Source organism: Sardina pilchardus, chromosome 6 (genome assembly GCF_963854185.1).
Source record: "Sardina pilchardus chromosome 6, fSarPil1.1, whole genome shotgun sequence".
Taxonomy (NCBI): Eukaryota; Metazoa; Chordata; class Actinopteri; order Clupeiformes; family Clupeidae; genus Sardina; species Sardina pilchardus.
The window spans coordinates 31,612,424-31,625,490 of record NC_084999.1 but is presented as its reverse complement, the minus strand read 5'-3'; the positions used below and the strand labels follow the sequence as shown (position 1 = coordinate 31,625,490).

General features: G+C 48.9%; 2 protein-coding genes across 2 annotated transcripts in view; both read left to right on the top strand.

The window, feature by feature from the left end:
- Positions 1-988, top strand: part of il11a (interleukin 11a) — a 6,190-nt gene extending 5,202 nt beyond the window's left edge. The window contains exon 5 of the mRNA XM_062537829.1: positions 1-988. This exon is cut by the window's left edge and continues 134 nt beyond it. Within this exon, the coding sequence (XP_062393813.1) occupies positions 1-40 (40 nt within the window). The 3' untranslated portion in view covers positions 41-988.
- An 832-nt stretch (positions 989-1,820) lies between these two features.
- Positions 1,821-13,036, top strand: znf628 (zinc finger protein 628). The gene is made up of 7 exons (XM_062539785.1): positions 1,821-2,111; positions 2,472-3,031; positions 4,339-4,411; positions 4,770-5,873; positions 6,670-7,012; positions 7,430-7,584; positions 10,778-13,036. The coding sequence occupies exons 2-7, from the start codon at positions 2,652-2,654 to the stop codon at positions 13,034-13,036; spliced, it is 4,314 nt and encodes a 1,437-aa protein (XP_062395769.1). The 5' UTR covers positions 1,821-2,111; positions 2,472-2,651.
- The last annotated feature ends 31 nt before the right edge of the window (positions 13,037-13,067 follow it).

The following is a 13,067-nucleotide window of genomic DNA, read 5'->3' as shown; positions in this document are numbered from 1 at the left end:
AAGGGCATTCCTCACCTTAAAGTCCAAGGTCCCGGCATGATGACGTCTCCGCCGTCTCCATGCAGCCACACTAGCCACACTTTTTTGCACCAGTTCCCAGTGTCCAGGTTATGAATGGCCAATGTCCTCATAGCCATCAGCCCGAGTTCAGTCTACACATACATGTCCTGTATCAGCAGTTGCTCATCACACTGCTGTAGGTTAGAGATTCATCTGAAGTACCACAACCACACTGCAGCAATTTGCCTGTCCTGTGATCTAGCCATGCCAGCAGGCTACATGCCCCGTCGAGGCCATCAGTACTGCCGTTGCCTTATATACCTTGTCCTCCTGTTACCCTCCTCTTTTTCTTTATCTCTGATCCTATTTGTTATTTATATATTTATTTATTTATTATTGTTAGTTATTTATTTGGTGTCATTATTTATTTGATTTTTGTGACATGTTTTACATTTGCTGTCTCTTCATTCATGCATTAATTATTTTTTCTTAGACTTGTTCCTCTGTATCTTGTTCCTGTGATGCCTTTGCTTCAGAGGATAAAACATTCCACGTAGCACTTGTGTATCTTAAACTGTCATAGTAAACTGATTGTACTTACGTGTACAGGGCAAGTCGGGGAGTTGTACCCCAAAATGGAATTCTTAGGATACAATATTCTGCCACTAGATGTAGCAATAGTTGGGAGTTTGATGACAGTGCCATATGCCTTTAAAATGTCTAGATAGAGTTGCAAAGCACTGACCTGTTTCATCTTTTTTTTTTTTTTTTTGCACAAAATGTGTTGGGTTTGCATCAGATGCAGTTTAATTTCAAGAAACATCAAATCGAAGCCTTAAAATACTATGTATTGTGATATTGTGATACTATGGTACTGTACAGTGTACATATACCAGAATGTAAAATGTTGTATACAATGCAAATGTCTATTATATTGTAGTTTTCTATGATATAATTTCCAGTACTCCTATCACTATCACTATCATTGTGTCGCAATATCAATATTAATCTATTTTTAGTATTTTGATACAGTATTTTTAATTTATTATATTTTTTTTCAATATTATTTATTTTCATCATGAAGAAGCCAGCCTTCTTCATTTTGTTTTATACTTTTATACTTAAACTTATTAAAATCTTTATTGCTGCAACCATCTCCTCATATTGTTTTTTTACACTGAGGCTACAACCGAACCTCCATCAGTGAATGTTCTCACTCATGTGTGGTATTCAAGGAAACAAGCAGATAAAAATGATTTGAAAATAAAGGAATTGTCTTCAGCAACTTCAATTTCTGGTGGTATATGATCAGTGTACTCCAAAGTAGGCTGGGCGGCAGGCATCGTTATTGCTTCTTTAGGCCTAGAGCATCTTTAGAGGCTGAGATGAAGAGGCCTATTATAATGAGAATCTGCTTCAAAATACAGGCTATTAAAACATGCTTATACTATCACAATTTGAAGTTGTAGGCCCATGCACTGTGACCTGGTGATGGTACTCTCAAAGGATAAGCTATGTCTGTCTACAATTAGGCCTAGACTACATTACCTACAATGCTTTGCGAAAAGTGTAGAAGAAGCTTGAGCATACAACCTCGGGTGTTTCCTCAGTGTTGGCACAGTTTAACTTCATTGTTAGTTAAGAGGAATGATGATGGGTTAAACTGGAACTAAAATCTAACCGGAATATTGCATGGTCTAAAGTAATTTAGCTAATATTCAGAACAGAATGGTATGTCAATCCTATTGACCAATGACACTGGCTGAATTCGAGTTGGGATGGACCAATAACTAAAGCTTTTACTGAGAGGCTACGGCAGGCGGGTGACTGCTGGTTAGTTTGTGCTCGAGATTATTGTTAAGGTTGTATGGAGTAACACTGCGGGTCTCAGTCCTTTTTCAAAACATAGACAATATCAGCTATATCATGTAAATAACATCGGACAAGTATCCTGTGCAATTGTGCACATGCAAAACCTTTCGTCCCGACGCATCGGAAATTTAGACGAACTGAGGGTAAAATTTACTCGAGAAGGCCGGTTTACATTTGGACCCAATCCGCTGGTTTCATGCAGTAATCCACTGATTACCGACTTGATTTTGTTTCTGAAGGTGAGTGTACATGTTTGATTCAGCATTTGGCCTTTGAGTAACGTTATAACCTGACACAACAAGACAAGAGCAGACAGATACAGAACGCAGAGTAGGGAGGAGGGGAAGATACTAGGGAGGAGGTGGGATTTAAAGGAGAAGTGTGTTGATGTTTGGCCGACCCAATTAGATGCTATGAGCCCTGAGAATCAGGGATGCTTTCATTATTCAATGTGCTTCAACATTACACATTACACATTTAGCATTGACTATAACACTGTGGATTGTTAGTAACAGACAGGAGAGTGAGAGAGGAAAGTTGGTCATAGGATAGATATTTTCTCCCAAGATACATTTTTAAACAACTTTCATTGCTCACAGCTGAAGTTGATTGCCAAACATCTTCTGATGAAGACTGGTACAGCCACACATGAAGAACATACTTGAGTGGTAGCTGGGGATGGCCCACCTGGAATGAACCCAATGACAACGGAAGATGGGACCTGATTGTAGAAATTAACAAGTAGCCTACCATTTGCACCCTTCCATCCCCTTGGCCTCATGAAGATGGCCAACTCAGTGGCCACGCTGGTGGTGCAGACGGAGCTCCTGCCGACTCAGCCGTCATCGTCTCTGTCTCCCTTCCCCTCTCTGCTGGCTCCCGGTGATGATGTGGAGGAGGATGGCGAGAGGCCGGAGGAGAAGACTGCTACCGAGGTGGTGCTCACCGGCATGGAGATGGTGACGTCCACCTCGTCTCCCGTCACGTCTGTGCCCCAGAATCCTGAGCACCCCTTTCAGTGCCTGGATTGTGGGAAAAGCTTCAAATGGTCATCCAGACTGGCCCACCATCAGCGCAGCCACAATAATGAGAGGCCCTACCGCTGCAACCTTTGTCCCAAGGCCTTCAAGGGTTCCTCTGCACTGCTCTACCACCAGCGGTAAGTTCTAGGGGTGTAATGGTGCACAAACATCATGGTTCAGTGTGTACTTCGTAGGGATGCACCGAATTTTAAATTCTGGGCCAATATCGATGTTGAAAATAACGGCTGATAACCGAGGCTGATATATTGTTCTTTGTTTGTTTACTGGCTTTTTGTTGTTAATGATACAAACCAAAAATATTCATAAAAGAAAATAACTGAACCATTTTCAAGCATTTTAAGCCTTCATAGTACATTTACCTTTTGCAGAATTGAAATTAACATAAATATCAGCCACTGCCATCGGTAAATGTTGATGTGCAGATAGCCGATATTGGTCAACAAGGCCGATATTGGCCGATAACGATGTTGCCCGATATATCGATGCATCCCTAGTACCTCAGTTTTGAAGCCCGGTTCAGTTCATTTTCAGTATAATAAGCCTGTAGGCACCTTTTTGAAAAGTAGTATTTCAAAAAAGTATAAAATGTTGGAGTTAATTAACAAAGCTGACATATGTTCTGCCACTTAATACGTGTGTGTGGTAACTCGAAGTGGAAACATGTTCCACAAGCAAAACAGCTTTCTGTTGATTACTGTTAAAGACTGGGTGGGTACATTCAGTAGACATCTATATTGAACTTAACGTCATGTACCTAGACGGCTCGGTACAAACATGTGTGCCTTTACACCCTTAGTAAGTTCACAGGCTACCTTTGTTTGCATTTCATCTGATGTTTAAGGAAACCACCATGTTGTAGGGCATCTCTCTCATTGCTTAAAGGGAAACTTTGGGAATTTTCCATTTGGGCCCAATTCCTCAGGAGCAATATTTTTGTAGGCCAAAAAAAGATCCCAACCTTTTTCTCTAAGAGACACTAATCTGTATCACTAAACCCAGGGATGGAAACAAAGTGTCTTTTTTTGGCTCAGATGTATGATCACGTTGAAATATTTTGCATAGGAAAGAGGTCAGCCGGTGTGTGGATATTGGATAACATGCTTTTGGTGAATAGTTTATGCTTCAAATTCCAGTCTCACTGCCTATCAGGCTGTCCCATCATGAAGACCAACTGTTGTCTTGTCTGTGTTGTAGTTTACTGACTTTGAAGGATGGTTCTTGCGTGACTTGTCTTTATTAAGATTTTGTGTTCTCTGGAAAAACCGTTCATCTTTTGCCTCAACAACAGAGCTGAATATTGCTTCCGCATTAGTCATGCACGGGGTGCTGTTTCTCAGTTTATCATTTTTGACAGCTGTATAACTTTGTACTGTGGAAGTGCAAATACTGGTCATTCTAATGGCACAGCGTGTTGCTACCGCAGGTCCCACTCTGGGGAGAAGCCCTACAAGTGTGATGACTGTGGCAAAGCCTTCAAACGCTCCTCTCTGCTGCAGGTGAGTCATGCCGCTAGAGCGCCGTGGATCCGGGGCAGATTTCCTCTTTCATACGGGCATCATGTTTATGTAGGTCATGGGTCAGAGGAATTGGCCAAGTCAATGGAAATGTTTACATACCTCAGGATACCTCCTGAACCCAACAACTAATTGCAGGCTGGAGCGGTTACACCCTAGACCATAGCAAACAACTGGCATGTAATTAGCACTGGCCCCAGGAAAAATCTGCTTTCCTTCAAGCGGCAGCAACAGATATATTGTTACTAACATGCAGCCTAATATTGCAAAGCTAATTGTGGCGCTTTATACACTGCCGTTAGATTCTGTTACAGGACAAATCTGCTCGTACATTTTGCAGGTTCACCGCAGCGTTCACACGGGACTCCGCACTTTCCAGTGCCCCTACTGCCCCCTGACCTTCAAGTGGAGCTCCCACTACCAGTACCACCTGCGCCAGCACACCGGCGAGTGCCCGTACCCTTGCGACAGCTGCCCCAAGGCCTTCAAGAACTCCAGCAGCCTGCGGCGGCACAAGAACGTGCACCTGGGCCTCAAGCCGTACGTGTGCGGCGTGTGCAGCAAGGCCTTCACGCAGTCCACCAACCTGCGGCAGCACATGCGCATCCACACGGGCGAGCGGCCGTACGTCTGCAACAAGTGCGGCCGCACCTTCACGCACTCGTCCAACCTGGCGCTGCATCGCACCTCGCACGCGGACGACAAGCTGAAGGAGCTGGCGGGAGAGGGCAAGGAGGCGGGCGCGGGCGCGGAGGGGGCGGCGGCCATGCAGGGGACGGCGGCCGCCGAGGAGCTGACCGCGGTGGGCATCCAGGACATGGTGGGCTTCGTGGGTCAGGAGGCCGGGCTGGGCGTGGGCGAGGTGTTCCTCACGCACCACACGACGACGGGCGCCGGCGGTCAGACCATGCTGACGCTGACGCCCACCACGGTCGCGGCGGCGGCGGGGCACGTGCACGTGACCACCGACACGGGCGCCAGCGTGCTGCTGTTCAGCTGCGGCAGCTGCAACCAGACCTTCACCTCGCAGAGAGACCTGGAGGAGCACCAGACCCTCCACCTGGGGGCCCTGGGGCCCGGGGCCACGGCGGGGCCGGAGGCCGGCGAGCCCACGGGCGCCGAGGCGTCCACCGTCAGCCTGGTTGGGGCTGGACCCCTCCTGGCGGATTTCGAGGAGGTGGTGGAGACGACCACGGTGGCAGAGACTGGGCAGGGTGCCACGGAGCTGCTGGGCCTGGGCGGGGGAGCCGAGGGAGGGGTGGGTGGACAGAACGGCCAGCCGCAGTACGATCTCCTCCAGAGCTTCACCACAGTGCCACAGTTGCCCCCCGAGGCCAGCGTGCCCACAGACACAACAGGAGGAGCAGCGAACGTCTCCATGGTCTGCACTTACTGTGGGAAAAACTTCAAGACCAGCAGCGGGTTAACCAGGCATGTGGCACAGGTAGGATTCAGCAGACTTCTAAAGGAGGGGTAATAATATATATTTGTTGACCAGCGTATAGAATATGAAGGCCAGTGTTTACAATGCACCCACCCCCATCTCAGCAGACACTGTATCCACTGTTTCAGTTATTCATGGTTCATCATAGCAGGAAATATTAAGCCGGTAATTATGAAAATAAACAGTTTATGTTGTAAATTTGGTCCAATTAGGGCTGTCCTTGACTTCTGCATCCTCATTACGTTATTTCCTTTATGCGTTATTAAATGGAGGGGCAAGGGTGTATGGCATACAAAGGAGGAAGGAAGGAAGGAAAGAATGAATGGAGGACTGGCAAAGAATTGATATGCACCCCTTGTCATTGCTCCATTCAGAATTAAGCAAAAACATCAGCAGCTCATTCATTTGAGTGCTCACATTTACATGACTTCTATAACAATATAATGACAGCACTATGATATATTTTTAATATTAGTTGTTGTTGCCTATGTCTTTTAGTGTGAATGTTAGGTATTACACTTTACCATAGACAAAAACAGTGCACAATATGGTATTCACTCTATCCAGTGTCTGTGTCAGCGGAAGGAGTGTATCACTTGGGGATACGGGGTTTCTCTGTATTTCACTTGTGCTCTATTATGACACCTAGCATTTACTGTCACACATTTGAATACATTACTGTTTTCATGCCGTTCTTTGTTATACTGTAGAGCTATATGTAATGTCTTTTGTGTGCCACTGTTTTTCTGTGGCCCATCTGTTGTCTGTCTTATCATCCTGTCCCTCTCTCTCTCAGGCCCACTCCCTCTCCTCGTCCCAGACGCGCTCCCAGTTCAACTGCTCGGCATGCGACCGCTCCTTCCCGCTCCTCTCGTCCCTGCTGACCCACCAGTACTCGCACACGCCCGAGCAGCGGCTCTTGGCCGAGGCCGAGGCCGAGATCGTCTGCCCGCCGTCCCTCTCCCTGCCCCTGCCGTCCTCCCCCACCGCCAAAGGAGCGGAGGGCGGCGAGGGGGAGCGGGAGATCCACGTCAGCCTCATCGCCGCCACGGAGCAGGAGGCGCCCAAGCCTGTGACGACGAGAGGGGCGGGGAAAGGAGGCCGCAGAGGGGCAGCCACCAAGACCCCTGGCAACGGCGGTGAGCGAGCCTCAGACTTTATTTACATTTTCATCTACGTTGGTCTTGTTTAAGGTCTATGGGAAATTATAGTAGCCGGGACTTATTGCCTTAGTGAAATAGGTATTTCAGAGGTCTAATTTAATAATGTAGTGTGGCATCTCTGGCATAAATGTTACTCATGAGCTCTCTTTCCATGTTTAACACTCTGTAGAGCGCCATGAGACATGTGTTATGTTTTGGCGCTCTATACTGTAAGTTCAATTAAATTGAAAAGTAAATGGCACATGTCTGTCATTTCTGATCCTGTGTATCACAGCTAGTAAGGTTGAGTTGCCGGAACATGTTGCGAATTCAGAAGACTTAGACTTAGGGTGCATTTGAATGAGAATGATCCGTAGTCCTCCCTTATGATAGGAGATTGGCTTTGTGTTCCAGATCGCCCGTATCGCTGCTCAGAATGTGGGAAGTCGTTTAAGGGCTCGTCCGGTCTGCGCTACCACATGCGGGACCACACAGGAGAGAGGCCCTACCGCTGCACCGAGTGTGGCAAGAGCTTCAAGAGGTCCTCGCTGCTCTCCATCCACCAGAGAGTGAGTACTGCACCTGTAGCTAGCTAGAAAGGACAGGTGTGTGTGTGTGTGTGTGTGTGTGTGTGTGTGTGTGTGTGTGTACAGCATGTGTACAGCATATCTGTCGAAGCGTTCGTCCGATTGATTTAAGCTTGACGGGTGTCTTGCTACAAGCACAAGTAAGTGCAGTGCCTGTAGCAAGACACCTGTTTGACGTTGTTTGAACGAAAAATGCTAAAGATATCATTAAATATATTGGTAAAAGAAGCACACATTGGGCTCTATTATCAGGATCAAATGGGCATTGTCACTAGTCACTCACGCAAGTTTCTTGGGGGGCGGTCCTAGCGCAAAAGGCTATAATGACTGCGTGAAAAGTGAACATTGCGCTTAGCGCAAAGTGAAAAGGGGTTGTCTTAATTTAGTTAATTAGTCGTGGGTGTCTTTTGGGCGTAGCATGGAATAAACCAATTAGATTTCACACTCTCATTCCCTTTAAAAACCTGGCGCATTGTTCAATGGCCTGTTGGTATTATCATGGCGGATTTATCTGGGCGTCTACTCCAGAAGAGACCGACTTGCTCGTGTGTGAGGCATGGGCGGCGCGTAATGGAGGCTTGGGAAAGAGCCTTCCCAAATGTTATGCTGAAAAATTGTGAAAATAATGTACACAATGTGAGAATATTATTTTCTAACACGAATAGTCCCGGTCCTTGATGATGAGTGGCTGAATCGCGTTCGATGCTGTTATAAAAACCAACACAAACATACACCTTGACCACATTTCGTTAATGCACTACCACAACTTGGACAAAAGTTAAAGTGGCTGCGTCTCGATGTTGCATGGCAACCATTCATGTTGGCGGAAGAATGATTATCTATGAATACATCGTTACATTTGTCGTTGCTGTGCCTTTGTTTCATGAAATCAGATCGACATATTACCGTTTTAGAAAAGCAAGCTTATGACTTAAATAGATGATTTCAGAATGAACGCAGTAGCCGCAGCAGTAGCCAGAAGCCAGTTCTCACTATTGATCATTATCATTATTACATTTCCCTTGTGTGTGTGTGTGTATTCACACCAAATTGGCATGCCATACCGTACCCACCCAATATGCACAGCATCCCATTAGCTGCCTGACATCAGGCTATTTACAATTTTCTATTTTAAGAAAAAGTCAGTCAACACATTATCAAAATTAACTTAATGCGCTATAGAGCTATATCCACGCGCACATTTTGTCTGAACAGGAGAGATTACCACGCAGGCGCGCAACTAGGCTACTTGTTGTTTTCTTTTACTCCGCTATCAGCACACAATGTGAAGCTAATTCACTAACTCAATAGCCTACTCATCATGGATATCGCAAGTTCTTTTAAACAAACAAAACAGAAAGGATGGAGGATGGAGGCAGCTAGAGGAGTTATTCCAGATGCAATGACAAGGTAGACAGTTGTCAGAACGCTACAGCTGTTTAATGCAAGATGTTAAAGGTACCAGAACAAAAATAAAGGTAACTTAGCCATAGGGCTGTGTAATGTTGTCTAAATGAGCAGGTCAGTGTTAGACGTTATTGTTGTATTATTGCATGTGGGTGTTGTTATGCTATGTATACTACTTTTGCTGACCAATACACGTACCTAAAACCGAGAAACGGACAAATATTATTTAATTATATTCCGGCTGCACGCTCCTGCTGATGAAAGAAGTAGGGTGCGCACTGTGCAGTCTTCCATATCCCCAAGCCTCAGGCGCTCATAAAATAGCCTTTCAGCTATGCGCGAGTGATTTCCGACTAGGTTTTTCCTGGTCAGTGGCGCACTTACTTTCTGCATCCATATATTAGCGACTGGCGAGCTTTGCGCCGGACCACACCTCTTCTCTTCACTTACACGCCTGTTAGGGCGCAATATCATCTCCTATTTAGAGAACGTACATTTGCGCTGGAAAAATGAAGGATGCGCTCGCAGAGAATAGTAATTATAGGTCGCGCAAGTGGCGAAAGCTCATTGCGCGGTCGGCAAAATAGGGCCCATAGGCTTTCTCCGATCTATTGTAGCCATTCCCCCTCTCACACAGCACAGCACAGCACAGATAGAGTAAGTGGAGCTTTGGCAGCACTGAATCAGGGCACAGCACGGGTCAAGATGCAAGACGTTTGGATGATTGTCATGTCTGACCTCAACAATAAAGACTACATGTGTGCGCTTTGCTTGCATAGAATGATTCTGACGATTTTGCAACACGGCAACAAACAAATACGGGTATTCAATGGCTATTCAAAACAATGTTAAAATGATGCTTCAAATAGCCCAGGCTACTTTGGACTTGAGATTTTGAATAAACAAACAACAATTCCAACTGTATGGTCCCAAATTGAACCGAGCGATAGGCTAATGGTCCCGAATTTAACAATGTTTCAGAATGCCAACAGCTAGACAACGAGTGGCAGACAGAGCGACATGTCACTTATGTTGCCAAAGGCTGTTTTTGAGTCACATTGTTGCAAAACTCAAATGATGATGCATCTTTCAACAAAATGGTGTGTCATTCAATAGTCATACATATAATCTTTAGGCTTGTGTCATTTTGATCAGCTACAGACGAGTGGTAAACCGATTGATGCCACTTATATAGCTACAAGAGATGCCTTTTGAGTCACAGTGTTGCAAATTTCCTTCGAAATTTATCCAATAGACGTAACAATAAACATATGGCCTTAACTCAAAACAGCTGTTAGGCATATGCCATTTTGATCTGTAAAAAATCAATGCTTATGCCAAGCTTATTTTATTATAGGCTAATGTATTATAATATGATATTCAGTATTTATTATTGAATGCTTACTATGCATTACTATACATTACTGTTTTTTCTATGTAATTGGGCTACAGGTTTTCTACAGGAATAGTTTGAATGGGCACTGCACTAGTGGTCCAAATAAAGTCAAGATAAAGAATTCTTTAATATGATAGTTCTGACCCTTGATTAACCTTATTAATTGACAAGAAATGTGGAAGCTGTAAGATGTCATGCCAGGTTGTAGTTGATTGGATGTCGAGTATGTGTGTTGTGGTGCTCTGATATCTTGTAGCTGCTGTACCAAAGTCGTCTCATGTAAAGGATTAGTGAAGTATCAATCAATTAATGAATCCATTAATGTGTTCATTTGTGTGATGCTAGTGCCAACTCTCCTCTTGCCCTCTGTAGGTCCACACAGGTGTGCGTGCCTTCCAGTGCCCCTACTGCCCGCTGACCTTCAAGTGGAGCTCCCACTACCAGTACCACCTGCGCCAGCACACGGGCGAGCGGCCGTACGTGTGCCAGGAGTGCGGCAAGTCCTTCAAGAACACCAGCTGCCTGCGGCGCCACAGCCAGCTGCACTCGGGCCTGCGGCCGCACTCCTGCCCGGTGTGCGGCAAGTCCTTCTCGCAGACGTCCAACCTGAAGCAGCACGAGCGCACGCACTCGGGCGAGCGGCCCTTCCAGTGCGCGCAGTGCCACAAGAGCTTCACGCACTCCTCCAACCTGCAGCTGCACCTGCGCACGCACTCCTCGCGCAAGGACTTCAAGTGCCCGCACTGCGGCAAGGAGTTCGTCATGCACTCCTACCTGCAGAGGCACCTCCGGACGCACGCCACCGGCGGCGCCGGCGCCAAGGAGGGGGCGAAGGTGGCCAAGGGAGGAGGAGGGGGCGGAGGAGGAGGAGGTGGCGGGGTGGCAGGAGGCGCGGGGCAGACGCTGAGTCTGAGCGTGAACGCGCCGGGCGGCCTCAGCTCGCTGTTCCCGGGCGACGGCTCGGGCAGCTCCACGCTGCTGCTGTCGCCCTCCAACCTGGACATCCCGCCCAACACGTCGCAGAACTACTTCATGATCCAGACGCCCTCGGGGCTGCAGCTCATCCCGCTGTCCAGCCCCACGCCCACGCAGCCCCCGCCGCCTCCTCCGCCCCCGCCTCCGCCCCCTCCACCGCCTCCACCCCAGCCGCAGTCCCAGAACTACCTGCTGCTGCAGTGCCAGGGCACCAACGGGAACCAGCCCAGCCTCATCCTGGTGCCCACCGCCTCTAACCCCGTGGCCGCCGAGCCGCAGTCTCTTCCTGTGGTGCAGACCCTCCCGGCGCTGCAGCCGGTTCTGGGCCAGGCCCAAAGCCCCATGCCCCAGTTCCAGACGGTCCAGACCCAGCCCCGCTTCATCATCACCAACCCCAGCAGCGCCAACGCCCAGGTGGTCGCCACCAACCCAGCGCCCCGAAATTCCACGCTCACGCGGCCCATTCTGGGGAAGCTCACCAGCACCAAAACCGGCAGGAGTCGACGCGGGCGAAAGCCCAAAGCCGCGTCCCAGACTCCCGGTCAGGTGGCGCCCGCGCTCCCCGCAGGCTCCCAGCCGGCCAGCACGTCAGCCGCCATCCCCACACTCAGCACTACGGTTAGCATGCCAAGCGTTAGCACTCAGTTGTCTCAGGCGCCAGCTTGTGACATTCAGGCTGCCTCGACCAGCGCCTCTGGGCCCACAGCGGAGGCCACAATGCAGGGCGGTCATCTCACAAAGCCCCCGGCTGTTTGGACGGACCAGGCTATGCCTGCAGAGGTCAAGCCTGAAGACACATTGCCACAGGAGAGGTTTGTGCTGTGCTTCGAAAAGGACACGGGAGAGGAGTGCAAGAAAGAGGAGAGTGAGATGGGGGTGGGGGTGGGGGGAGGTGGGGAAGGAGGAAGATCGTACGTGTTACAGTTTGAAGGCGAGGCGGAGCGAGATGGAGGAGATCGCGAGGGTGGAGAGAGGCAGGAGGAGTCGTATGTGCTCCACTTCCAGGCAGACGGAGAGCGGGAGGGAGATGGAGGGAAGGAGCAGGACGGGATGGTGTCCCTGAACCTGCTCCAGGACTGGGGCACCGAGAGGCAGGCGGAGAGGGCGTCCGGCCTGGGCGAAGGCGTCGAGGGGGAGGGCGAGTCATTCATCCTCCACTTCCAGGCAGCTGAGGCCCACGAGGAGGGGGCCCAGACAGGTGCAGGATACCCAGAGGCGCAGGGCGACGACTTGGGCCTCTCCTGTCCACCTGCTCAGGCCCTCGTGCCGCTCGGCGGGCAGGAGGTGGTCTTTCAGCTGGAGGACGAGGCCAAAATGGTTGGAGGCTCCGGGCCTGGCGACAACGTCCAGATGATTGCACTGATCGAGGGAGAGGGCGCCGGCTCGAGAGAGGGCGGCGCGTTTGGCCAAGCTGAGGGGGCGGTGAGGGAGAGCAGGGAGCAGATGGAGGGCATCTTCCAGCTGGAGGGGGGCGAGGGCATCGTCATCATCGAGGTGAGCACAAGCAGCCTCCGCGAGGGGGGCATGGAGGAGGGAGGGGCGGTGACGCTAGAGAGCATGGAGGGGAAGGAGATGAACGATATCCGGGACGTGGCGGTGGGGGTCGTGTCCGAGGCGGAGACCCTCGGCCAGAAAAATGCCGATCATGAGAACTAGACGCCTGCCCAAGAGCGGCACGCTCTGAACT

Bases quoted from the DNA above. Each gene is read 5' to 3' on its own strand.
- znf628 (XM_062539785.1), top strand. From the start codon at position 2,652: ATGAAGATGGCCAACTCAGTGGCCACGCTGGTGGTGCAGACGGAGCTC. The intron at 4,412-4,769 runs GTGAGTCATGCC...TACATTTTGCAG, and splicing joins AACGCTCCTCTCTGCTGCAG to GTTCACCGCAGCGTTCACAC. The intron at 7,013-7,429 runs GTGAGCGAGCCT...TTTGTGTTCCAG, and splicing joins CAAGACCCCTGGCAACGGCG to ATCGCCCGTATCGCTGCTCA.